Below are 24,947 nucleotides of genomic sequence, written 5' to 3'. Positions count from 1 at the left end.
GGGCCGGCGACAGGCACCGTCCCCGCAGGGCGCGGCGGGGACCCGGGCCGGGCATGGAAGCGGAGAAGATGGACGAGAACGAGTGGAAGTACCACGGGGAAGGCAACCAGAGCCTCGTCGTCTCCCACTGCCAGGTGAGGCGGGTAACGGCCGGCGCCGAGCGGGCGCCCCTCCCCCCGCCGGGCCCCGCGTGAGGGGGCGTCGCCTCGGGCCGGGGGGGGGAGGTGGAGAGCCGCTCCGCCGCGGCGTCCGCCGCCGCTCCGTGAGGGCAAAGCCGGCGCTGAGCCGAACCGCGGCTTCCGCGCCTTTGTAGAGCGGCGGCGTTCGGTACACGGCAGGTTCGGCCGCGGGCTCCTCGCAGGTGTCCGGATCTGCTGTGCGCCGGGAGCGCGAGCCAGGTGTGAGCCGTGCTGCGCTGCGGGAAAATGCTGGAAGCTCGTGGCCGCCTGGGCTCCGAACGGCGCTGCCGCGGCCCTGCTCCCCTCCAGCCGCACGTGAAATGTCATTAGATGCTCACGCTTCCCGCGAGAACGTCGTGCTTGATTTTGTTTCCTGCCTAAATTTGGGCTTCGCTAAAAGCAGCTAAAAAATACAGGCGGCGAACAATAAGAGTCGGCCGGCCGTGCAGCGCGGTGGGAAGCCGGCACTTCTCCTTTCGGCCGCAGCCTGGAACTTGGCGACGCGCGAGGAAGACAGCTGTGAGTGTTGGTGCCCGGCTCTGACCCAGCACAGCTCGGCTCTCGCAGCCTCGCGTCTGCTGGCGGTGAGCTGCTGTCAAACCGCAGCTCTGAGGTAGCCTTTGGACACGGGTCGCTGCTTTGTGCCTCTCGCAAACAGGACGTGCTTGCATCAAGGGCTTGTCGGCTGGCGTCATCCAGGGAGTGATTTTGTTTTACTCCTCTTGCCCCGTTCAGTTCGTGACTTTTGTCTTAAAGGCAAGTGGGAGGGGCAGGGATTTGGTTGCGGAGAGGAGATGAGGCTGGGAGGTGAGATGGAGAGCAGGGTGGAAGTGTTTGTGTGCTTGTTGGTTCCGTGTTCTCCCTTCTCATGCACAGTTGTATGCTGGAATGTGGGAAAGAAAGAAAGCGGTCCGTGCCTGTCTGCGTCTGAACCTCTGAGTTCTTCTGGAACACCAACAGAAGCAAACTAAAACATCCCTTGTCCTTGTGGAGAAAAGGGCTCGAGCTTCTTTGCCCTTTGTGAATCCAGGGAGCTTTGCTTCAGCTTTGGCACTGTGCTGCCCCACTGCTGGAGGTGCTCAGGGTGGGTTGGATGGGGCCCTGGCAGCTTGAGCAGGTGCCTGATTTAGTGGGTGACAGCCTTGCCTGCAGCAGTGGAGCTGGGACTGGGTAATCTATCAGGTCCCTCCCAGCCCAACCACTGTGTGATTCCATGAGCTCCTGCCTTCTGGACCATTCTTGGAAGCCTCCAGTGTTCCAGGTGGGGGAGAAGGCAGCCTGGATACACGCTGTCATTGCAGGTTGCATGGAGTGCAGGTGAAGGCTAAGAATGAGGCGTGCTTCAGTTCATGGTGCTCTGCTGTCTTTAAGCCTTTCTTTGTTTCTGTGGCTCTTCCCATCCCCTGCATCTTTAAGACATGAATGTAACGCACTGTTAATCCAAAGTTATTGCAGTGCCAAAATTAAAAACTTGATCATGGAAGAGTCACATGGCCAACAAACAGCTGTGCCAGCAAGGAGCTGATAAGCCCAAGATTCAAGCAACCAATGAATGGCTTCTTGCAGTGCCTTCGGATGGTGGGTTATAGATGAAGCCTGACTGTCAGCCCCACTGGTGTTCTATGGAACATTGAAAATGCTGCAAACTGTTGTGTGTTGTTTGGTTTTTTTTTTTTTTTTTTTTTTTTTTTTTTTTTTTTTTTTTTTTGGTAAAGTAGTTCTGATGAATGTGAAATCATATATTAAGTATACAATGTAACAGAGCACAGTTCTCTGGTAATAAAGCTTTTCCTCTTGGTTTTGAATGCAGCTGTGATTAACTTAATCCAAACTGAAAATGAATCGTGGTCAGAAAGCTCTTGTGTTGTGTTTGTAGCCTGATGAAAAGTTTCTGTTAGAAAGTGGACCGTTCTTCTACATCATCCATTTCAGTGGGAAACAGCTGGCAACTCTGCTGGTTTCTGAAGTCAGTGCTTGATGTATCAAGCACAGAGTTGAGATGGATCCCCCTGGAGTACACAGAAACTCAAAGTTTATTCATTTAGTATCTGCGTGATTGTCGTCCACACGTTGCAGTGTTGAATATTTGATTGAATCACAGTACCCTCCTCAAATAACTTAACTTGCCATGCTTCCCCATACAGGGGATCCTCTGGTGACTTCTTGTAGCCGCTGTCTCAGGGATGTGTGAAGTGCTGTGATACAAATCCAGCTTGACAAAACCAAACTGACCAAACAAAAAGGCACTGTTGCATGCAGCCAGGCAGTTAGAAAGGATGCTCCTTGTTGTCTGTGCTCTATGGCAGTGTTTGTTCCTCTGCATCAAACCTGGCCTCTGTGTTTAAAGAGGCGGCCACACGCTGTTCCTTACCTCCCCGTTCTACTCTTGAGCAGTGGAGAGGGACCTGAGGAGCTGCCACAGAGGTTATTGTCCTGTGAGCTGCTTGTTGGCTCTTTCTGAGGTGGAGATATCTGGTGTTTCAGAAGTGAGCTGGAAATGCTCTTTGCAGTTCTGCATCACAATCAGTTGTGTGCCCTCTCAGGGACGCTAACTCTTCATTTCGTAAAGACTTCAGGAAATTGTTGTTTCTAGAGTAGCATAAGCAACTCTATAAATAATGGCTTCCTTTGAACACTGAAACTGCTTGGAAGCTCCTTTCTTGAGGTAAAGCACTGTGCAACATCACAGGAATTCCTGTGCCTCGCTGCGGATGATTTTATGGCAGTCTAATGCTTCCTTTTAAAATACACTTGGGCATTAAGTTTGTAGTTCAGGGTGACTACGTGGAGGTGCTACAAGAGAAGGATTTTTCCCAGTGTGTTTTTGATTCAGTAAGATAGTCTGGAGGATCCTGGGTGTGTGTTGGCAAAAGGTTGTGTATCTTCAGGTGCTTTGATCGTTAGTGCCCATCTCCTGGTCCTGGAGTGCTGGCAGCTCTAGCAGACAGCTCTGGGCTTTGATAAGGGTTTGTTAGTAAGCACGTAAGCTATCTGCACAGCATATCTGAGCTTATGAAATAGACAGGGGAGATGGCAGATGGAGAAGGTAAATGAAGCAGGGCTGAGGAAGGGAGTCAGTTCAGATAACCAAACCTGCAGAAGGTTCCTGTAGTTGGTGTTTGTCAGAGCTGAATGATATCCGGCCCTTCTTTCAGATTTTTAAGTTATGTTTTTCTGTTTGAAGCCTTCAGGGTGTACGGCTAAGGATGAAGTATCGATATTGCACTGCTGTCAGTGCTTCTGTCACAGATCTCCTTCCCACCCCCTGCTTGGCTTCACAGCTGTCCTGGTCTTAGGTGCCAGTCTTTGGTGTCGGTCGCAGTGCAGCTACCTCTGCTAGCAGCTGCATTACAATGCCTGCACAGTATGTGCAGGAAGACCCTGCATGTGGGAGATTGATTTGGTTTTGCTCCCCATAAAGTGAGATTCATTCAGTGTCTGAGGCAGTGCTTTGCATCAGAGCTGTGTAGCTGTTCCTAGAGCTGCTTCTTGGGTACGAAGTGGTTTTCCTGATTTGTCGTCGTTTGGTTGGTTTTGTTTGGTTTGTGTTAAAGTATAATCAGAAGTCCTTTACTGGAATATTTTGTTGTAATTGACTTACTTGGAGACAGCCATTAACAAAAGTGTGTGTTTAGACACAGAGGTGTTGGGCTGAAAGAGTGAAAACTACAGGCAGAATCAGCAGCTAGCTGCAGCTCTCCTATTTGCTCCTCTGGCAGAGAGAAGAGATGCTGATCGTTAATGGCCATCTCATTGAGTGAATCACCAAAGCTATGTAATATAACGTAGGGAGGAGCTTTGCATCTGGCTCTGTCAGATTTTCTGAGGAAAGCAGAACTTCCATGTCAGTGAGTTGGAACAAGATTCCAGTGTGAAATTCCAGCAATAAAACTGTTTGACTAAATGTGATATCCTGCTTTGATTTTAATTTCCTACTTGTAATTACTTTTATCTCGTGTATTTGTTGAAAGCGAGTAGAGGAGCTCCTGCTGGAGTCTGCTGAAGGAAGCAGCTCTGTGAAAGCCAGTAGGAGAACCACGGATGTGATCAAGGTGTGGCGCCAGTGGAGAAGAAAGGAAGAGATGTGAGCCCTGCTGTAAACAGCAATTAAGTTTTCGGGAATAGGAGGCAGTGACTGGCTGAACTGGAATTCAGGATCCAGTGCGGAACTGTAGCCTCTATGAAACCATACATTTCCTTGTGTTAACTTTGGCTAGCTAATGTTTAAATAGACATCAGTAATCACTGCAAAAAAGGCAGATGTTTTTGTACTTGTTTGATTCCTTGGCTACATAGGTGTGCAGCTGTGGCTGTCAACAGTGTAGGTGATTGGACCAGCTCTACTGGAGTGCAGCCTACAGAGTGCATGAATCCAAAGTTGGAAGCGCTTCCAATTCTGGGGATTACCTGCAAAGCTTTTGTTTTTTTTTTTGTCCTAAAGCAGCCACTCGAATCAGTGTCTGTACAGAATTTTGATGTCGTGTTCCAGTTTTTCTTCGACTTCCCCAGGTTTCTGTGCTGAAGGGATGCTCTGAGCACAGTGCAGGTCAGTGGTAGTTTTCCTGAGGCAAAAGGGAAGGTGACGCCAGGTAGGAGAATGAAGAGATGAGAAAGAACATGATGTCTGCAAAGTCTGCAACCTTCTCTTACAGTGCGAGCACATCAGGTTCTGTAGGTGCAGGTGTGAAAACGTAACGTGTTTGTGGAGTGAGATGGGGGACAGAAGCAGTGGCAGACTCAGGTCAGCTGCAGCAGTGACAGCTGTGCTGTGGCAGCAGCAGCCCCACTCATCACTGTATCTCAGATGGTGTTTCTCAGAGGTACCTTCAGACTTTGCTAAGAATAATCAAGAGTGGTGGAGCGGGGTTGTCCTCTAATGCCATTCTTTGGAAGATCACGCTTTGGTTTGTGTGTGCAGTGGCAGTGCATTTCATCAGACTGCTCTTTGTCTTTTCTGTGCTTTGAGTGGGCAGCAGCTGTAGGCAGGACACGCCGTGACTGCTTGCTGGGGGGGTGATGGAGGTGCCCCAACCGGTGGGTAGGAGCGCTCAGTAACCACCTGTGGTGTTTTCTGCTTCAGCTCTGTCCTCCCCTCCTGCCTGTGATGTTTCCTTTGTGCCAGCGTATGATTTTGGAGATGCTCAGTAACCACATTCACACTCGTGGGTCCGCTCAGGAAGGAGCTGAGACACTGTGTGTGATTGAAGGGTTGCTCAAGGCTTGTTTAGGCTTCTTGTAGCTGAGTTACAGAGGTGTCGGGGTGTTTGGAATTAACTTGGTTCAACTCTGCATTTCATCACTACTTCATTTTAATCTGAGTGTTTTGACTTTTTGTTTCTTCTCCCTGCAATTGTTGTCCTGAAGCACCTCATCTCCCCAGCACACCAGAAGCGGGCTGGGCAGCTGCCTGCAGCCATCTGCACTGGGACCTGTTGGTGGTACATGGAGGAGATGCTGAGGAGCTTGAGGAAGGAAGCTCAGTGTGCGTATTCACATTGCTGCTTGTGGAACTCACCCGTTTTCACAGAGGACTGAGATATTTGTCAAATGCTGGGGGAAGCTTTCTGTTTGTTTGGGGCAGTCAGGTGTCAGGGATGTTAGTGCCTTAGCAGAGAGCAGCTGGGCTCCTGGAGAGCCCATGCTACTTGCTCCCAGTGTGAGTTTCCAGTGGGCAGATCACTTGATAGCACTTCAGGTGATGAGGTGCTGCAGCTGAAGGGCAAACGTTTCCTTCTCCCTCATGGCTAGCACCAATCCACAGAATTCTTGAAGAATTGGTGATTTGGTGCTTCTCTGTAGTGGGAATGTGGATTGTAACCAAAAGGAAATGAAGGAATATTGAGTACCTGAAGCCTGGTGCAACTTGTGAGCTCTGTGCTGCAGGCAGCACGTATTGCGGCCGGTTTGCTTCCAAATAATGGCTCAAAATACTGAGTGGTCAACCAAGTGCTATGCCAGAGATTCTGTATTGATAAACAGCAATCACGGGGTTGTTCTTAAAGAGCTGCTGTGCCAAATAGAACAGTATTGTTCAGTTTTCAAATGCTTAAATGCTTCCTTGCGCTTTGCGTAAGCAATTGCTAAACTTCCTCCATGCTGGCAGGAAACGGAGCTTTCCTCACTTTGTTCTGTGTGAGCTTATCCACATTCTTACACAGAACGAAACTGGGTTGGGAAACGTAACGTTTTGTACAATATTACCACGTGTTCTGCATTCCAGAGCTGGGAATTGCCCAGTGTTGAGTTGGTGTTCATCTCCCATGGCTCCCATTGCCCAGCGTGTTGGCACCTTGGGTGAGGAGCCCTTGATGGTGTCATCTGTGGAGCAGCACAAAGGTGGGCACTGATGGGAGCCCAGGCAGCACAGAGGCATGATTGTACCGAGTTCTGTTAGTTCTCAGAAGGAGAAATTGCCTCCGTGCAGCTCTGTGTTCTGACACCTCTCTGTCCATCTGCTCCCCATCCGCAGCGGGTCTCTGAACAACCAGTGTTTTCTGTGCCTCAAACTAGAGTTAGAAGCCTAGGGCTTGTGGGATGCAGACTTGGAATAGAAGATACCAGGATGGTGTATTTTGTTGGTGAATACTGCATGCCGTTCAAATGTTCTGCAGAAGCAGCTTAATGTGAGCAAAACAGGTCTGCAGTTCATATTTAGCGCCATTGAAAGTGTCGCTAATTAGTATTTGGGTATCAGTAACTTCAAAAGGGGCTTGAATAGTGATTCTGTGCAACTTAACCCCAGGCCCTGTGCTGCAGTGCAGGTAAATGCACTTGTAGTCATGGCTGTTCCCTTGGCGAACCCGCTGTGACTGAGTTGTGTTGGGTAAATGGGGGGGAGCTGTGCTGGGTGGCTCTTGGGGTGCAGGAAAAGATTCTGAATTGAAGAGCCAGATGTTCCTGTATTGAGACATGCAGTGACCTTCTCAGGAGCAACTTTGTGTCTTCATCTCCTTAAGGAGTGGAGGGCAGCTGTGCGTGAAATTGATTGCAGCAAGTGATGTAGTATTAATTATAGGAAAAGGTCTGTTACCAATCTTTGAGCTCAGCTTCCCTGCGTGTTTTACAACTGGAAGCTCATTGTTTTAAAGCTGTCTGTACAAAAATCGAGTGTTCTGTTGTGTGCCTTTTTGAAATAAAGGTGCTGACCATGGACTGTAGCAGGGAGGTCGGTACTCAGTGCTGGCAGTGCTGCTGGGCTCAGGGGCACAGCGAGGGAGGGCTGGCCGGCCTGCACTTCCAGAGGGCTTCACTGTGTATCAGAAGATCTTGCCTACGTGAACACAAGCTGGTGATCAATGAGATAAGACTCTTCTCCAGATATCAACATTCTGCCTCTGCACAAAAGCACTCAGTGTGTGCTGTTCGGAGCAACGGTGGCAACAAAAGAACAAATGCTGTGAATCTGCTTGTTTGGAAAGACAGGAGCTGAAGGGACGTTTCCCAGGCGCTGTGTTTGGACATGCTAACTTCACATTCCCATACAGAACCTTGTTAGAACACCACATGAGCTGAGCTGGGCAAGCAGAAGGAAAGTGCACATCTTTTTTTTTTTTCGCTTTATGCGTATTTTCCTGTTTCTTGCACTGGCAGCAGCTCTGCCACAGATCTTGTTCATAATGTGGAGATTGAAAGTTGAAACCACCTCCTTGGAGTGAAGCATCTTTTCTGAAGTGTGCAGTGTGGGGATGGCAGGTTTGTCACAGAGGTACACAACTTGTGGGAGCTCCCTGAGCCGGCCTGAGCGGGAGTCTGGTCTTACGAGAATGGACTTCAGAGAGATTTCTGAGAAGCTCTAGTTTCTCAGTATCAGTCTGTAAAGAGAGAAATGTGTTTATCCTGGTTTTGCAATGCAGCTGCCTAATCCAAAGTACCTAGGTTCACACCAGTCGTTCTTTGTTATTTCGGCTCGCCCAGCAGGGGTTGTGCAGCGTTTGGATTTCTGGAAGTAACATTAAGATAGTGGCTGTAGTCACTCGTTTGGAGAAGAAGCAGAAACCCATCTTTTTCTGGGATCCATTAAGACTTGTGTGCATCTGTGAATCCAAGAATTTCTTCAGGCCCATTTTGCAGCCCCTCCTATGGGGTACTGCATGTTTATTGGCAAGCACACTTTCGGGTGTGATGTGAAACAAACAAGTGTTGTCTGGCAGGGTGCTGAAGGACTATGTGCCTTTAAGCTCTTGGTCCTAGAGCTGGATTCTCACACCACTGTGGCCCCTTACGGTGCTCTTGTACAGCGTGGCCTCAGGGCTGCCTCTACAGGCACAGCTTTCTGTGTCCATGCTGCTACTGCTTGTTCTGAGTTTTCTATCATGACTGGACACGTTTCTTTGTTGCAGTCAGGTTAAGCAGTGTTGAGGGCTTACAGGAGTGCATAAAGGGAATGAAATGCATGGAGCTGTAGGGTCTGGCTGATCTGACCCTCAGAGTGCTAAGAAGTAGTGACAAGCTCCTAAGAAATCTGTTCTCTTCTGCGTTTGGCCATTCATTTGCATGCAGAAAAGCACGTTGGCTTTGATGTTCAGTGTGTAAATATAAATCTAAAGCACTGAAGATAACAGACAAAAAGCCTCATGGCAACAGCCGCCCACGGTGTTTCCAAGAATCGCCGACTCCATCAGTCATGCAATATAATAAGAGGTGCAGAGTGGTGCTTTCAGTGGTGACAGTTCTCACCCAGCTGTTGGTGTCTCCTGGGCTACCCTCAGCACTGCCCTGCTGTGTGGGTGACCTTGCTGTAAGGGGCATGCACAAAGGATGGGTTTAGAGGGCGATTTCTGAAAATCTACCCAACAAGAAGATGATTAGTATTTTTAGATCTGGATCTGCTACTCAGTGATATGGTGGCTGACAGCCTTACTACAGGGCAGTGCAGGATGAAGTCGATGGCAGCTGGTTAAATTTGATCTGTGTTTTATTGGAACTCTGCACTGCTTCCTTTGACGTCTGCGCCCAGCCTTCAGAAAAGCAACGTGTTCTTTTGCCATAAGCAATGCCCCAGTGTGCATCTGCACAAAAGATTTCTTAAGGAACAGGTGCTGTGCTGTTACAGAAGCTGAGATTTCCCTGAGCGGTGGCTGGAGGAAGTTCCTTGGTTGGGAACTGATGAATAAAGCAGTGCCTACCGCACCCTTGAAATACTCCAGGATCAAGTGACTGAATTGATTAAGAAGTGATGATCAGATCTCTCTATTACTGATCCACTTGTTCATTAATATTTAAAGCAGGAGACCAAACCGGGCGCTCCTGTGCAGCCATCGCGCTGCGTGCACCGAGTGCTTGGTGCTGCTGAGCTGAGCTGCCAGCGTGGGCCAGAAGGGCAGAAAGCCATGCAGCAGCCCTGTGGGCACAGCAGCAGGTCCAGCTGATGGGCAGGGGTCTCAGTCATCGTCTCTGTTGGTGTGACAGCAGCTGAGCTGTTCAGATCTTGCAGCGCGAGGTCAATCAGAATGCAGAATACCTTCACCTGAGAGTGTTTTCCATCCTGGTCATTTGCTGGGGAAGAAGCTTAGATCCTAGGAACCCGAAGTGTAATTTGGACTTTTAGTCTGCATTGCTGTTGCTGGGTGATTTGTGTGTTCCTACACCACCCCTGTTGGTGTGTGGAGAGGTGCAAACGGAGCACTGAAATTCAGATAACAGCTGTCACTCTTTACCTACTGTGGTGCCCAACTGGTTTTATCCATGTCTTGTTTGAACAGGCATCAGTGCATCCCTGCAAGGAAATACTGGTGGGTCAGATGGTGACACAGCCTCACCTGAGGGGCAGCTCTGTGGGACCCAGCCTGGGAGGGTCTCTGCCTCCTTGAGACTATGTCAAAATTTGCTTTTCAGACAGTAAGTGGCAGTAGTTATTTAGTGTAAATTTACCAAGACTTTGCTGAAAGAAAGATACTTCAGGTGGCTTGTTTAGTGGAATAGTCTTAAGGAAAAAGGCACTCAGTACACCTCTAAATATTTTCATCTGGACCCTTAAAAACAAAAGCTGAGGGATTTGAAGTGGCATCTATTTGCTTTTTGGAAGTCTGGAAGTGGCAGTGGTGGTATCTCTCCATAGAGCTGTGGAGTTGCTGCCAGCTGCTTGGGATCCCCTCGACGTCAGCACAGCGTTACAAAAAGTCACCAGCAGGGCTTGTTTAAGTGAGTTGCACAGCCTCTGCCAAAGACAGCTGGAGTACTGATGATAATATGGAACTGACAGAACAGACTGGGTGTCAGAGGCAGCTGCCCTGGTGCCACTGGGGCATGGAGTGGTGCCAGGGTAAGGCAGCGGGGAGAGGAGAAGGAAGATGTGGGAACAGAAGGCCGTGCTCTTGATTTTCAAGCTGAGTGAAGTAACCAGTTAAAATACCTATTTATTTTGCTTTTCTTTGTATTTTTTTTTTTTTAATTCCTTAAATGAACCATTGTGCTGTTGAGATGAAATTTACTTTGAGACTGTGGCGTGCTTAAGTACTAACAAATCTTACTGTTTCTCATCTGTCCTCAGCGCTGTGTGGTGCTGCGGTTTCTGAAGTCCCCCCCCAACCAGAACAAGGTAAGATGTAGGGAGTGCTGGTGATAAAAGTCTGCAGGTAAGCTGAAAAAAACCTGTCGGAGGAGAAATAGGAAACCCACAGAAGAACTGTGACTGATGGGAGCAAGAATAAGGGGTGCTTTGAAACGTGCCTGTGCCTCGGGAGCTTTGGCAGAAGGGGGAAATCTGAGATGATGTGATGTAACCAAGGGGATGTGAGTGCTGTACCACAGCCTTTGTGTGGGGCAGACTGGAAGGCTGCAGCACACGGAGAAGAGGTTGGGATTTCTGTGAGGGGGGTTGTGGTGGTGGAGGAAGCATTAGTGTTGCATATCAACGTATGTGAGCGCAGTGATGCTGAGGAAAAGCAGGTTGCAGTGTTGTTAGGTGGGACGGAAGAGGAGCAGCACAGGGCTGGATGGTGGTACAGGGCTGCTGCCTGCAGGGATGGCAGCTGAAAACCTCTGTACTCTGGACAAGGGTAGGAAATTGTGAAAGAAAGGACTTCCCTGTCTTATCTGCTGCAAAAAGATCGTGGTGGGAAGCAGCTGGCCGCTTCCTGGGGCTGTGGCTCTTCTGCTTGAGAAGGAACTGAAAAGACTTATCTTAGATTTGCTTTAAAAGGAATAAAAGCCAATTGGGAGACAAAGGTGGTGGGTAGGAATGAAGTGTCAGCACTGCGCTCCCAGGGAAAAAAAGGAAAGCAGAGGAGGCAGGGGGTTCAACTGCTGCCATTTGCTTCTCTGTGAGAGACGTGGCTTCAGCTCTGTGCTCTGTCCCTCCAGGAGAAGTATAAAAAGTGATGTGGCTGTATTGAGAGTGAGGGGTTGTTTTAGGGGGAAAAAATAAAATAAAAGGAAGCAAGCAAAGTCAGTGTATAGGGAGAGTTTTGTGGGCTTTTGCATTAAATCAGAAAGATAAATGCGGAGTTTTCAGTTTAACGGGACAAAGAGAAGCTCTTGAAAGCAGAGGAGACTCATGAATGCAGTGATACAAGCTATCTGCTTTCTGCTATTCTTTCACATGAAAGTGGCTGAAGGAAGCTGCTTCTAGTAGCGAGATGTAAATGTATCTGCCCTGCAAAAACCAGGGGAAGCAAGGTATTTCCTAGTAAGAGATGTACTGAAATGCAGATGTGCATCTCACTCTTCTGCTTCCCTCCTCTGGAAGAAGTCTGTAAAAAAGTGCTTTGCCTTTATATTGCTTGTTTGTGGGTCAGCACTGAGGGACCCCAGTGGTGTTAACACAAATTGTGATGTTAATTTCACACTTAGCTGCTTTAACAAAAAGTCCTGATAACAAACAATGTAACTGCGGGTTACATTTCTTCCTATCAGAACTCGTGGAATGAAAATAATAATAAAATGAATGGAAATAATTAACAAAAAAAGGTGGTTGTGGTGCTGTGCATGCCAGCAAAGCAGGTGGGAGCAGCCTATGAGCACCAGTGAGCTTCCCCTTACTGCAGGAGGTGCTCTTTCAGTTTGGAAAATGAATCCTGCTAAAGGGAGCATGTTGAACTTGGAACGCAGTCTCAGTAGACCTGTGTTTCAGTAAAGAAATAATCTTTCTTACTGGTGCAGTTTATGTACATTTGTTAGGTAGAGCTTCCTGGTGGCAAAAAGAAAGCTGCCTGTCGTAATGGTATTGTGGAATAGAAGCTCCAGGTGCAGTGTTCTGCAGCATGCAGGCTCTCCTGCGTGTGAGTGTTGGTGTGAGGGCATCTGCTTTACACACAGCTCTTGGAGCTGCTGAAGAAGAACAACGGAGCTTGAGCAATCCCCCACTGCCACTTTTTTTTTCCCCATTATTTCTGTCCTTTTTTCCTCAGAAACTTAAGACAAAAAGTCATTTTTTCTGTTTCCATGATCACCCCAGCATCTCAAACTGCTGTGAGGAAATGGCAGTCGTGTGTCCATTTCGTTCCAGCACTCGCTGAGCATTGCTTTGCTAGATGGACAGCGAGTTATGTATGTACAGAGCAGTGATGACCATCATTTCATAAGTTAATTAGTGCATTTCTTTCTTCCAGACTTCAGAGGAAATACTGCACCATCTGCAAAACATTGTAGACTTTGGAAAACACGTTATGAAGCAGTTCTTTGGGGAGAATTACGTTCACCATGGGGTAGGTGTTTCCTTCTTCAAATAAATGGGTGCTGCATTGTAAACTTGAAGTCCTAGGGAACCCTGAACGCCATTTGAAAACTACAGACAGGGTTTGCAGGTGCTCCTGAGCAAGCTGCACACACAAGAATGAAGAGCACCCTCCCCAGTGCTGAAGAGCTGACGGGATCCTGCTCTGTGGCTTCATCTGTTTCAAGCTGCTAATGAGAAAAGTAATCATTTCTTTGCTCTATGTAAGGTGAGAGCTGACAGAGATTTTGAGACTGCTTTTGCAAAACAAGGGGGGAAATGTGGCTTGTGCAGATTGTGTAGGTTGCTGTGCAGTCAGCTCTTCCTTGCCATGCGCTGTTGTTCAGGGCGGGTTTTATACTGTGTGTGAATTCAGGTACAGCTCTTCATGCAGGTTAATGTGAGGTGAGAAGCAGCTCCTTATATGGGTCAGTCTGGTGGTTGTGACACACTGACCTTTGGTATTCCATTCTAGGACTCCCATTTAGGCTGTAATCCTTGTGTTGAAATCCATATGTTTACCTCTTTTTTTTTTTTTCTTTTTTTTTTTAATTAGGAAATTATTCAACTGCCTTTAGACTTCGTAAGACAGCTCTGTTTGAAGGTTCAGCCGGAGAGGCCAGGTAAGTGCTGGCGACAGCACTGAAGGGGGGTCTTTCAAGCTGTGGCACCTCCTGCCCTATTAGGAAGTGTAAAAAAGTATCATTCATTAGGACACAAGGAAACTGCTTTCAGTCTCCAAACAGTGACAAATTGAGATCATTTTACTGCGTGCAATTTTAGCAAGAAAACATAACTGCATTCAAAGATACAACATAAATATCTACCTGTTCTTGGCCTGTTGAATGCACTCCTTTGCTGTTTCAGGCCTTTCACCATTTTTAGGGTGAGGGAGAAGCTGGCCATCCAAAGCAGGTCTTTAAGTACTTAAAAAGTACTTAATGCCTGTAAAGTTTTGAGAAAACAAGATGTGTGTTGCTAGCAAGAAGGGCAGATTTAAGCAAGCTCATGATCAACTAAATCCTGCTAAACTTTGTCCTGCCTTTCCACGTTTGTTTTTTTTCTTTCTTCCCCCAGCTGGTGAACAACTCAACTGCGGAGTAAAAATAAACAGCCACACATTTAATTTTCTTGTGTTGTCTTTTCTTGCTCCCCCTCTCTGCAGAGTCTCGCTGTGACAAAGACATGGACACACTTAGTGGTTATGCAATGTGCCTTCCTAATCTCACCAGGCTGCAGACCTATCGCTTTGTGGAGCCCCGGCCAATCCTCTGCATAGAGATTAAGGTATTAAACAGGAGAAAATGCTTCTGTTTTCTTTCCCTCCGCATTCTTTAAGCTCGTATTGACCCGAGCAGTTTCAAAGAAGTGTGGCAGTGGGGTATGGCAGAGCTCAGGCCCATAGGATGAGGTACCTCCCAAATTCGTGACCTTTCAAAGCTTAGGAAATTCCTGGGTATTAGAAGGTGTCTTTCGTGAGCAACAGCAGTTCTGTGTCCTTAATTCCTAAATGAGGACTTCAGGAATGGTGTACAGGGACGCATGCAAAGCTGTTAAGTATCAGATAGGACCTCTGAATGCAGATACTGATGGATTTTTTTCGTGTGTCCTTACGCTTGAAAGATTTGCATGCTGTGTGCCTTCTATAAAAATAAATACATTTGTATCTGTGATCTCTTTTTTGTTTTCCTTTTAGCCAAAGTGTGGCTTCATTCCTTTCTCCAGCCATGTTTCACAGGAGATAAAGCACAAGGTGTGTCGTTACTGTATGCATCAGCATCTCAAGGTAATTTCTTTTGGTTGTCATCCTGCTTTCCTTTGACTATACTATTTTTCTTATTTGCAGTTGCAGTCTTGTTATCATGCTGAAACTTGCATATTGTTGCTTAAGTCTCTGATATGACTAAAGATAGTGGGTGTATATGCATCTGAGTTGCTGGGTGTGAATGTGTTTAGTGAGAGATGGAAGAAGTTCTGTGGGAAGCTGGAAGCAAACAAACAGTCTCTGAGGACTATTAAAGCTGTTGATGAGGTAAACTCCTGTGTCAAATCTCCTTTCTAACACAACTCAGCAAATACATGCATGTAAATGGCATGTCACACAAGGAATCTATTTGACCTGTGCCCTTTGTATGCCTGGAAGGATGTAACTGTGCCATATTGAAATGTAACGTGAACTTTCTTCCTGCTTTCCATTTGTGAATGCACTTGGTGTGATTTGAGCTCAACATGAAGATGAAGACCCTTAGCAGACATGCGTTGTAACTCCGTAGGGGTTTAAATGTCATGGGACCTCTGAATGCAGCACGTTAGTGCCACACGCCTGACTTAAAATCACTGACAACAGTTACTCCCAAACATGACTGACAGTGGCGTTGGTTTTCAACAGGTAGCAAATGGGAAGTGGAAGCGACCAAGCAAATACTGCCCCGTGGATCTCTTCTCAGGGTAAGGACACGCGTGACTCCGTGGTGCTTTTGCCAGAGAAGCCTAGTGTAGGTTTGTTTCTCAGATGACTTTTACTGTCCCTGTAGTATTAAGGATAATTAATGCCTGCTTGCCTGACTCACACAGTGGATGTCTGAGGTGCTTTGCACCTCTTCACGCTTCTTCCAGGAATCAGCGTTGCTTATTAATGAAGCAGTATCTTCTGCTACATAACATGAAACCTCAGAAGTGTTCATTTACTCAGATTAGAAGTTCTAATTTCCAGAAGTCACTTAATCTCTGTGGTGAGTTTAGGATGAGTAAAGGTAGCGGCAAAACATTCTTGGATTCTTTCTTTCCCAGAAATAAACAAAGAATGCACTTTGCTTTGAAGAGCTTATTGCAGGAGGCACAGAACAACTTGAAAATATTTAAGGTAAACAGTCTGATTTGTCTGCTTGATTGGTTTTTCTTTTTAATGTTTAATTTTTTATGCCTTGGCTTTTGAACAAATTGATTTCAGCACTTGGACAGTCAAGATCCTGCTTCAAAGTGCCTAATAGGCACTGTCAGTGTTGGACTGTGAAGTGGAAGAAAATGGGAAAATTCTTAGTTAGATTTCAAGTTAGGGCAGGTAAGTAATAATTTCTCAGAACTAATTAGTGAATGAATCAGCAAGAAGCAGCTGATAGAGACTTTCAAATGATTTAAAACTGTACGTTCTTCAAGAGGAAGAAAATGGAGAACTTTGCATGTTGCTACAAATGTTTTTGGAATAATGTAATAATATTACAACGTGAAGACCAATGTGCAACACACCTCACTGAAAAAGTAAGAAGTCACTTTTTTCTATGTGGAAATAATGTAATGGAAAATATAAAGCAGAAACTGATGGATTATGCAGACTTTCAGATTAATTCTAAATACTTAAAATTATTTTCAGTTCATTCCAGTATTAAACCAATTATTTCAATTACTTAAACTTGAATTGTCCCAGTGGTTCCATCCAGGTACAGGTAACTGTCTTGCTTTTTCTGCCCCACGTTATTCTAGCCTTCCATTTCCCAGTGTGCCTTTCAAAGGAGTTTGTTTGATATGGCACTTTTTCACTGCTGACATTATTCAGAAAGGACAGGTAGGGAAATTAGCTACAGATCAGCTCTGTTGTTGGAATTACTTACAGTGGATTTGGTGGAGTAAAGCCGTGTGTGAGTTACGTGTTGTGTTTTTTGATAGTCCTAATTCAAAAGTCGTTACCTGGGATATCTATTAAACAAATTGGGTGAATTTGGAAAACATTGGGAATGTATTTGCATGCAGACTGTTAGATTAATTGACTCTTTTCTCACCATGTGTCATTTCAAACTACTCAGTGTGGTACTTGGGATAACTGCGTACAAGTAACTGGATTTCATGAAGTGCCGACATCTATCTCGTTCTTTTGCAGAATGGGGAACTAATTTATGGCTGTAAGGACGACCAGGAGTGCTCCTCTGACTGGAATGAACTCGCTCGTCATTTAAAACCTTTCTTTTTTCCTTCCAATGGGTTGGTCAGTGGCCCACACTGCACAAGGACAATTGTTAAAGAACTGATCCAGGTGATAACTCTGACGCTACTAAGTAGCACTGATGCCTGCAGGGCAGGTGATATGAAGACAGTTCCTGTCTCCCAAGGAAGAAGCTACTGTGAAGCAAGTGCTTTTAATAAGGAGCTGGTAAGAAATGGTAAGAAAGAATTCCTTGAGCACTGTTGTCACAAGGGATGTGGATCTTTGCTTCTCGTTTGCTCTTTACTGGTGTGAGAACTGAAACGGTAGAATTCTAGCAATTCAAACAACAGCAAACAACCAAGTTCTGAGCTGCACTGCTGTTAGGTCATTGTTTTTAGTGTGACCTTGTAGGGAGCACTTCTACCACCTCCATCTATGCAAGGGGATGAAAAATAGTTCAGAAGGCATTAGAGGATAAATTGAACACCAGCGTGAGCTGACAACAGTGACAGATAATTTGAAGTGACTGGGGCTACGCTGCGTGTAATGAAGTCTGGTTGCTTTTTGTTGATTAGCTACATAGCATTTGGTTCTTGCCTTCCCCTACCCTTTCTGACAGCCCCAGCCAGCTAGGCTATAGTTTGTTTTCTTTCCTACTCCACTCCTGGTAAAGAGAAGGTGTGAATAGTGGAGGTGTTGGAAAATCAAAGTGTTTTTTTTTTTCCTTTGATTGATCTGAAGCATATTTGGATTTGCTTTGTGAACGAGCACTTGCCGTGGCAAAGTGAAGCAATACAAAGACATTCGTGGCTGCCTTTTTTGAAAACACCTTTTCTTCTAGGTAAACATAAATTGGAAAGCTCTGGCTTACCAAGGGGTTGCCTCCTTTATAAAACTCTTCAGGCTCAGATGCTTGACATGCTGGATATTGAAGGACTCTACCCTTTGTACAACAGGGTTGAGCAGTACTTAGAGGAATTTCCTGAGGAGAGGTAAGACTTGATGCCATTTCAGTTCTGATCAAGTGGTTTTGCAGACAGGTCTGGTTCTGTGCATACACAGCTATTTGTTAACTTACTGCTGTGAGCAACCTCCCTTAACAGCACTGTGTATTCTGAATTTCTAATTTGAAGTCTGAAATGATGAGATTTATTGCTTCAGGTTTTGATGTTAGTCAATTTGACATGAATTTTAAAGTACTAATTAAAGGAAGCTCACAGTAAAATATGAAAGAAAATACTGTTCCTTGGAGGGAAGATACAGTAAATGGACGGTAGCTTTCCCCTGCCTTCAGAAGCTGCAGAACAATGTCTGCAGTAATAATGATATTTTTACAGTCATTCTCAAGTCTATATTAGTCTACCTCCTACCAGCACTTCAAAACCCTTAATTTGATGTTCAGCTGCAGCCCAAACTATCCTGCAGGTTCTCACAGAACAGATGAATGGATAACAGTTTATTATCTGTCCATCTGCTCTTGACCAGCCTGCCCTTTGTATGTAGGTTGCTCTGAAAGTAATGCCTCCCATTTATTCCCCTGGAAGCTACAGCAAAGAGAATGAGTGCAGTGATGCTGTTGGACAGAACAGATTCTCAGCTACAAGATGCTCTTTCGGCATTACACCGTTAGCTTTCATTTTTGTCAGCACTGATCAACAGCCTGCATGCCATGCTAGTATAAACAAGCACCTGTGGAGGTGACCCTCTATTGCTGAAATACATCACCCACTGCCTCCCTCTGCTCACATCACTGCTTGGTCTCCATAACTGTTCAGCAAGTGTCAGAGAATGTCAGTAGGTGCCTTTGTTACACGTGGAGGAATTCAATGACACACCTTTGCTTCTTAGGCGCTTCCATGTCAGATGCCATTCTGTCAGACTGCCCCTCTGCTGCCATCTGCTGCATGGCAATACAACGTAAAGGAGTATTAATGAGAAGCTTCAACCTCTACTGCCATCCCACCAACAGAATCAAATAGGAGGCATTACTTTTGGAGCAGTTCAAGATGCTGCATTCATTCTGAAATAAAGCTTATTAGTGGACATAATGGCTGTAAAAAGACTTAACTGGATGCTTCCTGCATTCTTGAGTAACTGCCTGTACTTCTGCCCGTGCTCACACGAGGGCACTCTGGCTTCACTTGCAAGACATGGCAGCTTGTGCTCCTTCAGCTCTTCTGGCCTCCTTTGTTGCAGCTGAAGCCTTATCTTCTGGAGGGCAATGAATTGGCCTCAAGTTCTGCTTAAATCATTCACTGTGTGGCTTACCTGGATATCTATACATTAGGCAAGTTACTTTAAAATGTATTTCATCTGTGTGGTGTTTTTATGCTGCAAACCTCATTTTTAGGGGTTCAGATTTTCAGGGGTTCTGCTATTTAACGTGGGAAGGAAGGTTGCCAAAGGAACAATCCCAGTGCTGGTGCCTCCAGTGCCTGCACATGTTGTGAAGCTGGGGCAGAACAGGTCCTTATCAGAAAAGATCATACCCTGATGTTAGCATGGCTTTCCGGGAGCTTCTGAGCAAGCAGTTTAGAACAAGCAGTTCTCAACTTTGGAACTTTCTGCTGAGAAATACATGTTCTTGTGACATACAGGTAGCAGCAGATTAAAAACAAAACAAAGAAAACCCTAGCACCACAACCTAAATGGATGCACATCTTAAGACAAGTGAGCGTGGTGGGGAACAGGTTAGCTGAGTGTTAACCTGTTCCATCCTTTGTGCTTTTCATGGTATGTTCTAATCTGAACATTGGGGCTGTTGATCTTACTGGCAGTAAATCATCTTGGCTGTTTGTAAATCTTCTTTTAACATTTATTTAGAAGTACATTACAGATAGATGGACCTTACAATGAAGCCTTTTATGAGAAGCTGCTAGATCTTTCAACAGAAGACGATGGGACGATAGCATTTGCATTAACAAAGGTACTTTTCCTGGTGTTGTTAGTCTGACAAGTGTCATAAACACCTAACTGAAATCAGGGCATAGTGTGCTAGCATCACTGTTGTCTTGTTAGAGGTTTGCACAGGAAAAGAGTAATTCTGCCAGTGTGCAAGGCTGTACGTTTATATAGCAGAAGTAGTTGAAGCCAAACATTTTTTAGCATCTGTTCTTAGAAGGGGGTGTGGGGGGAAGTAGAGCTAGCTCTTTCCTTCCTAAGCTGAGGAGGCATTTACATGACCAGGTACTTCTTTGGCCTTCAGTAACAGAATCTGTAGGAAATGAAGGTGATTCTTACACAGGTTGCTGTAATACCACCTACTTTTCTGCTAAACATCTGCTGTAGAGATCATTTCTAGCTCTTAAAACAACTTACTACAATACTGTGTACACTTATAAAGCCTTTTATAAGGAGCTGTATGCTTGATATCTAGACAAATACAAATCCTAATGGAGAATTGAAGGTATTTCTTTATTGTGTAGGTGCAACAGTACAGAATTGCAATGACTGCTAAAGACTGCTCCATCATGATTGCCCTTTCACCTTGTCTACAAGATGAGTGGTAAGAACAACTCAAATTCATTGTGAATGGGAAGCACAGTTCAGTCGATTCATGTAACTTTAGCAGTTGATTTTTTGGGGAGGGGTGCCTCCACTGTTTGGCTGTGGGCATATTAATAAGTTGGAGTTCCAATTTAAGATAGGAGTAGAAGCAATCTGTGAAGAATTTTATGTTGATAAAATGGGTCAAGTTTTCATATTTACTCCCTTTTTGATTGTTCACAGTGTAGAACTCTAGCTAGAATTCTAGTTTTGACTAGTTAGAATTTTTCTGCCATGGTGTCCTTATATGAAAAACTTCTTTTTCAAGATGAGTTGCCCAGAACTGCTTAATTAGAAAGCACAAGTCTGTGTTAAGCATATCAGTAAGGCAATAATTGAGAGGGAACATTTTGCATGGTAAGGCAGGGGGCTTTGCCACAGCATTGCCTTCTGTGATTGTGCCAGCACTAAGTTTGCTCTTAGGGCAGTTTGCTTTTCCAAAGCTTTAGAGAATATAGGCTCCTGCATTTGTGCTGCAGTTCCTGAATAAAATACTCAGGAGGGAGATGGCATGTGCGGTGGCTGCCTTATTATTAAATTCTCTATCCTTCAGTGTATGTGGGCAGCAGTTCTGATTCTAAATTGTATTACCTTGAACTTAAGAGGGAGTTGCAGTAATTGCTCCTGCTGGTTAGTAAGGGTTCTGGTTTGTATGCAACATCACTTAGAGATGGATTATATTTACTAGCTATAGAGGCAGCAATTGTGAGTAATGTCTTAACTTGTGCTGTGTAGAAACCAAAAGGAAAATGTGTCTAAGAAGTACCAACAAATTTGCCTTAGAATTGTTAAGCTGGAGCTGCAGTTTCTAAATGCCACGCTGAATGAAGTTTATTTGCCTTGGCTTTCACTGAATGCATAAAAGAAACGAGAGTCACTTTTGCAAGGGGACTTGAGATACATGACTGAAAAATACTGATTTCAGGGACTCAGATGTGCAATATGGTTTTGTTTTCCAGCTCTGAGCAAAGACCTGTGGTACTTGCATCCAAAACAAGATTCACCTTTTCTGTTTCTGTCCTGGACCTCGATCTTAAACCGTATGAAAGCATTCCTCATCAGTACAAACTGGATGGCAAGATAGTAAACTATTATTTGAAGAATGTACAGGCCAAAGATGACCCAGTGATGTCCAGTCTCTTCAAGGAGAATGAAGACTGCACATTAGTTCTCCACAAAGTGTAACTCCTAAGGTTACTTTTCTTAGAACACATTAGAAAGTGAGAGATCAATGGAATACAATTATGGTGATTTTTTTCTATTGTGTTCAGTGCATTTTTCAGCTGTGAATGTTTTTGCTTTAAGAAATGACTTCTAATTGGAATGCCTTTAAAAAGACATGGGGTAGCACTAGAACATGCATTGGCTGTGTAACCTTACTGAATGTACTTAATATGACAGAACAGATAACGTGCCAAACCTTGCAACTAGAGGACAGATCAATTTAATACAAAAAGTCCACTTCCTTAGAATTGAGATAGCACAGAAGTAAAGGTTTCCTGAAATATTGCACTAACATTGAAAACCTAATTACTAACAAGAAAATTGCCTTGAAGCTTGTGCTTTGAAGTCCCACTCCTACCTTCTAGAGGGGAAAGGAATGCTCTAACAAAAGCTAATAGAAATCTTTAGCATTAAATCCACTGAAAATAGAACTGCAGTGGCTTTCAAGTGTTACTGATGTGTGGGACGACCACCTTACTGCAAACACTCAAGTACTAATGCAGGAGGTTAAGAAAACCCGACAGCCTCCAGAAATTTTGCAATCACTTTCTGTCTCCCTAAAGCTTCTGAAACTAAGTGAAGAGGGTTAAAGGTAAGCATATCTGAATGTTGTGTGAGAGCTGAACTCGTCTGACATACTTGTCTTTTATTTTCTATGTTATGTGCTGCTATTGAAGGTGAAGCCACAGCTCACTCTTTCCTAATGTAAACTGAGTGACAGGAATAACATGTTCTACATCTTCCACATTACTTTGGGTCTTTCAGATCATGTCAGATGTTGGCATTATCTCAGACATCCCACATACTGCATAGCATGAGCAGCTGCTTTCAAGGCTCATTCTTTTAAGTGACAGAAAAGAGGTGACAGTCTCTGATTTTCTTTTCTGAAGCTTAGGAGGTCACTTTCTCATGATGAGTACTACAGCTAAGTTTATATCACTACTTCAGCAGTTTACTGATGGCTTTACTTTGTAAACATGGATACACACAGCTGGAAGCCTGTGTGACTTTTGCAGAAGTCCATTTGCAAAGAAGATCCCGATTCAGAGACTGAAGATAAACTCAAAATTGGGGTAGTGTGATAAAATCCACAGCCACTTTCCCCCCAGGAGTGGGGATTACAAACCCTAAAATGCAGAGAGGTGCTACTGAAGCTACAGTGAGCTGCTGTTATCTGTGATGAATGCCTGCTTACTGGTAATGTTTTTCAAGAATAACGTAGGCTAATATTTAAACATATTTACATTGAGATCTCAGTGTGGTGTTTGAACTGTTTTGTTACCTGAAATTCAAAAAGCAGAATCAAACAATGCTGTAAAGTTGCCTCAACTCAAGAAGAAAGAGGAAATGCAAAATACCCCCACACGTATAGCAGCAGGGCACCATGTTGCCATCTCTTGTGTTCCACTTCCAGGTGACAGTCTGCCTTTGTGCAGCGGGGTCATGGGCTGTTCTCACTCCACTGCGATACCGAGTGTAAGGAGCTGGTAGTTAACAGCAGGAGTAACTGCTGCTTTTGTAAGAAAGCCAGGGAAAAAAGAGGTCTGTTTTTAAAAACAAGAGAATCTGCAACTGTTAGAGAAGTTGAGGAAGAATTATCCACAGCTGAAAAGGTTTTTATGCTGTAACTTCAAAAGACATTTCATATGCAAATAGAAGTGTACGTGTTGATAAAAGTTTCACTGCCATGCAAGAAGAAACTAAAGATGAAATAAAGATTGCACAAAACTAGCTAAGCCAGTAACATGTCAGTGGATAGAGTAGCAATGAATTTTGCCTGTCTACTGGGTTTCAAACTTGAAATTAGTCTGCCTTATATCTACCAAGATATTTCATTGAGCTGCTGTCCATCAAAATGTAATCTCTGGCATTGTTCTGCTGTAGATTCTGACACAAACTAGTTTCTCCCAATCTTCCAGAACAGTAGGAGACTGTTGCAATATTCAAACTACTGTTGTTTTGAAATCAGTAGGTTTAATTATTGGTTTCCCCAGCTGTTTTGCTATTGCTGTGTAATGCTTTGTCATAACTCGAGTGCAGAGCAGGCAGTTGTGCTGCTTATGCATGCTTACAGCAGCTATGGACTTGAAAAGGAAGGCCTCCTAGTATTATTTGGGAGTCCACATCATTCTCATCTTTGGCCCTTGATTCCAGGAACAACTTACTCTGCCCAAAAATTAGGTGACTTCAGATTGTACACCTTGGTTTGAACAGCTCTGTTGAGTGACAGCTACAGCAGGGCAGGAACTCCTGAAAAATGCTGACAGCTCACAAATGAGGTAATGGTACATGGAGTAGAAGTGAAAGATGACAAAACGTCTGTCAAATGTTTGGTTTCTTCAGGGAGGAAGGTGTGAAATGTGGTGCTTTTATATTATATTATCTACTCAAATTCCCCCCAGAAATGTGAGGATTACCTCCCGTTCACAGCAGGCAGTACTCAACTCACCCATGGGCTTTTACAAAAGCAGAACGGGCCTTTCTGCTTTAATTTAATGCCATCTCCACCCAACTCCGCTACGGAAAAGAGTTAGTTCACACAGTGGCATTAAGCATAACATTTCTTCAAAATCTTCAAATTATTTGCCTACTTCCAGCCTAATTTAATAAGAAAGCTACTCTACTCTTGCTGTTCTCTGGTCATTTTAAAATCACTGTACTTTTACAGAGCTGTGAAATGGAACTTCCACTTTTTATGGACTTGATTTTGACAGTGCATGATCTTTTAACACTTTCCAGGCATCTAGAAAATGTTAAAAAGATAAACCACTCTGGTACATTAATGATTCAAAAAAGATAAATTTATAATGAAATCACTCTGTACATGTAACTATTTTATTTGGCATTTTTGTATTTAAATGGCTGTATTTATTTTCATGTCATGACAATTTATATATAACGTGCCATAATTGTACAGATAGCATGTTTTATGAGTATGGTTTCTAAATGGAGAATAACTTAATGTTTATATTCAATAAAATTATAGACTGCGTAACACAATACCTTAATTAAAACTACTTTTGAAATTGCTACCTGTTGTACATTATGCTGGTATTCATTTTTCCAAGCTGAATGCTTGAATCAGATTCTCAATAGCAGTTTCAATCCCAAACAGAAGCAGCATGCTTCGGAAGCAGGTGGGTGCACTGTCAATGGCTGCTTTCTTCTGCTCACCAACTACAAGAAGAATGCAAAAAATTAACATTACTTTCACACATATTTGCTGTTCCTTACAGCAGCTGGCAGCCTCGCGTTTCAGGGTAGGACAGATTGCCTGCTGCCTTAAACAAGATGTACTTGTTTTTGTAGTTGCTTTTAAATAAAATATGTTGGAGGTGAAGCTCAGCAGCTTGTATTTCCATTTTATCTAAGGCCAAGCTGGCCAAAAAAAGAAAAAAAAAAAAAGGGGGGGGATGAGGGGGAGGGT

General features: G+C 44.5%; 2 protein-coding genes across 2 annotated transcripts in view; one reads left to right on the top strand and one right to left on the bottom strand.

Moving 5' to 3' along the window:
* IPPK (inositol-pentakisphosphate 2-kinase) lies at window positions 1-24,804 on the top strand. Its single transcript, XM_042823171.1, has 13 exons — window positions 1-134; window positions 10,669-10,716; window positions 12,728-12,823; window positions 13,388-13,454; window positions 13,997-14,118; window positions 14,528-14,617; window positions 15,221-15,279; window positions 15,622-15,694; window positions 16,706-16,985; window positions 17,592-17,742; window positions 19,574-19,676; window positions 20,176-20,255; window positions 21,256-24,804. Exons 1-13 carry the CDS (start codon window positions 54-56, stop codon window positions 21,479-21,481), a joined length of 1,476 nt encoding a protein of 491 aa, XP_042679105.1. The 5' UTR covers window positions 1-53; the 3' UTR covers window positions 21,482-24,804.
* The window catches only part of LOC122162666 (centromere protein P), a 116,756-nt gene continuing 116,115 nt past the window's right edge, over window positions 24,307-24,947 (bottom strand). Inside the window, exon 9 of the mRNA XM_042823175.1 lies at window positions 24,307-24,697. Coding sequence (XP_042679109.1) covers window positions 24,576-24,697 — 122 coding nt within the window. The 3' untranslated portion in view covers window positions 24,307-24,575. The remainder of the gene's footprint in view (window positions 24,698-24,947) is intronic.

This window comes from Centrocercus urophasianus, unplaced genomic scaffold, assembly GCF_019232065.1.
Source record: "Centrocercus urophasianus isolate 14NV4802_14NV808 unplaced genomic scaffold, USGS_Curo_1.0 seq_22, whole genome shotgun sequence".
NCBI classification, from domain to species: Eukaryota; Metazoa; Chordata; class Aves; order Galliformes; family Phasianidae; genus Centrocercus; species Centrocercus urophasianus.
This window is presented reverse-complemented; position numbering and strand designations above follow the sequence as displayed.

What these genes read in the sequence shown, in the direction of transcription:
- IPPK (XM_042823171.1), top strand. Translation starts at nt 54, where the DNA reads ATGGAAGCGGAGAAGATGGACGAGAACGAGTGGAAGTACCACGGGGAA. An exon ending in CCCCCCCCAACCAGAACAAG is followed by an intron (nt 10,717 to 12,727) that starts GTAAGATGTAGG and finishes TCTTTCTTCCAG; the next exon opens with ACTTCAGAGGAAATACTGCA. An exon ending in GGTTCAGCCGGAGAGGCCAG is followed by an intron (nt 13,455 to 13,996) that starts GTAAGTGCTGGC and finishes CCCTCTCTGCAG; the next exon opens with AGTCTCGCTGTGACAAAGAC.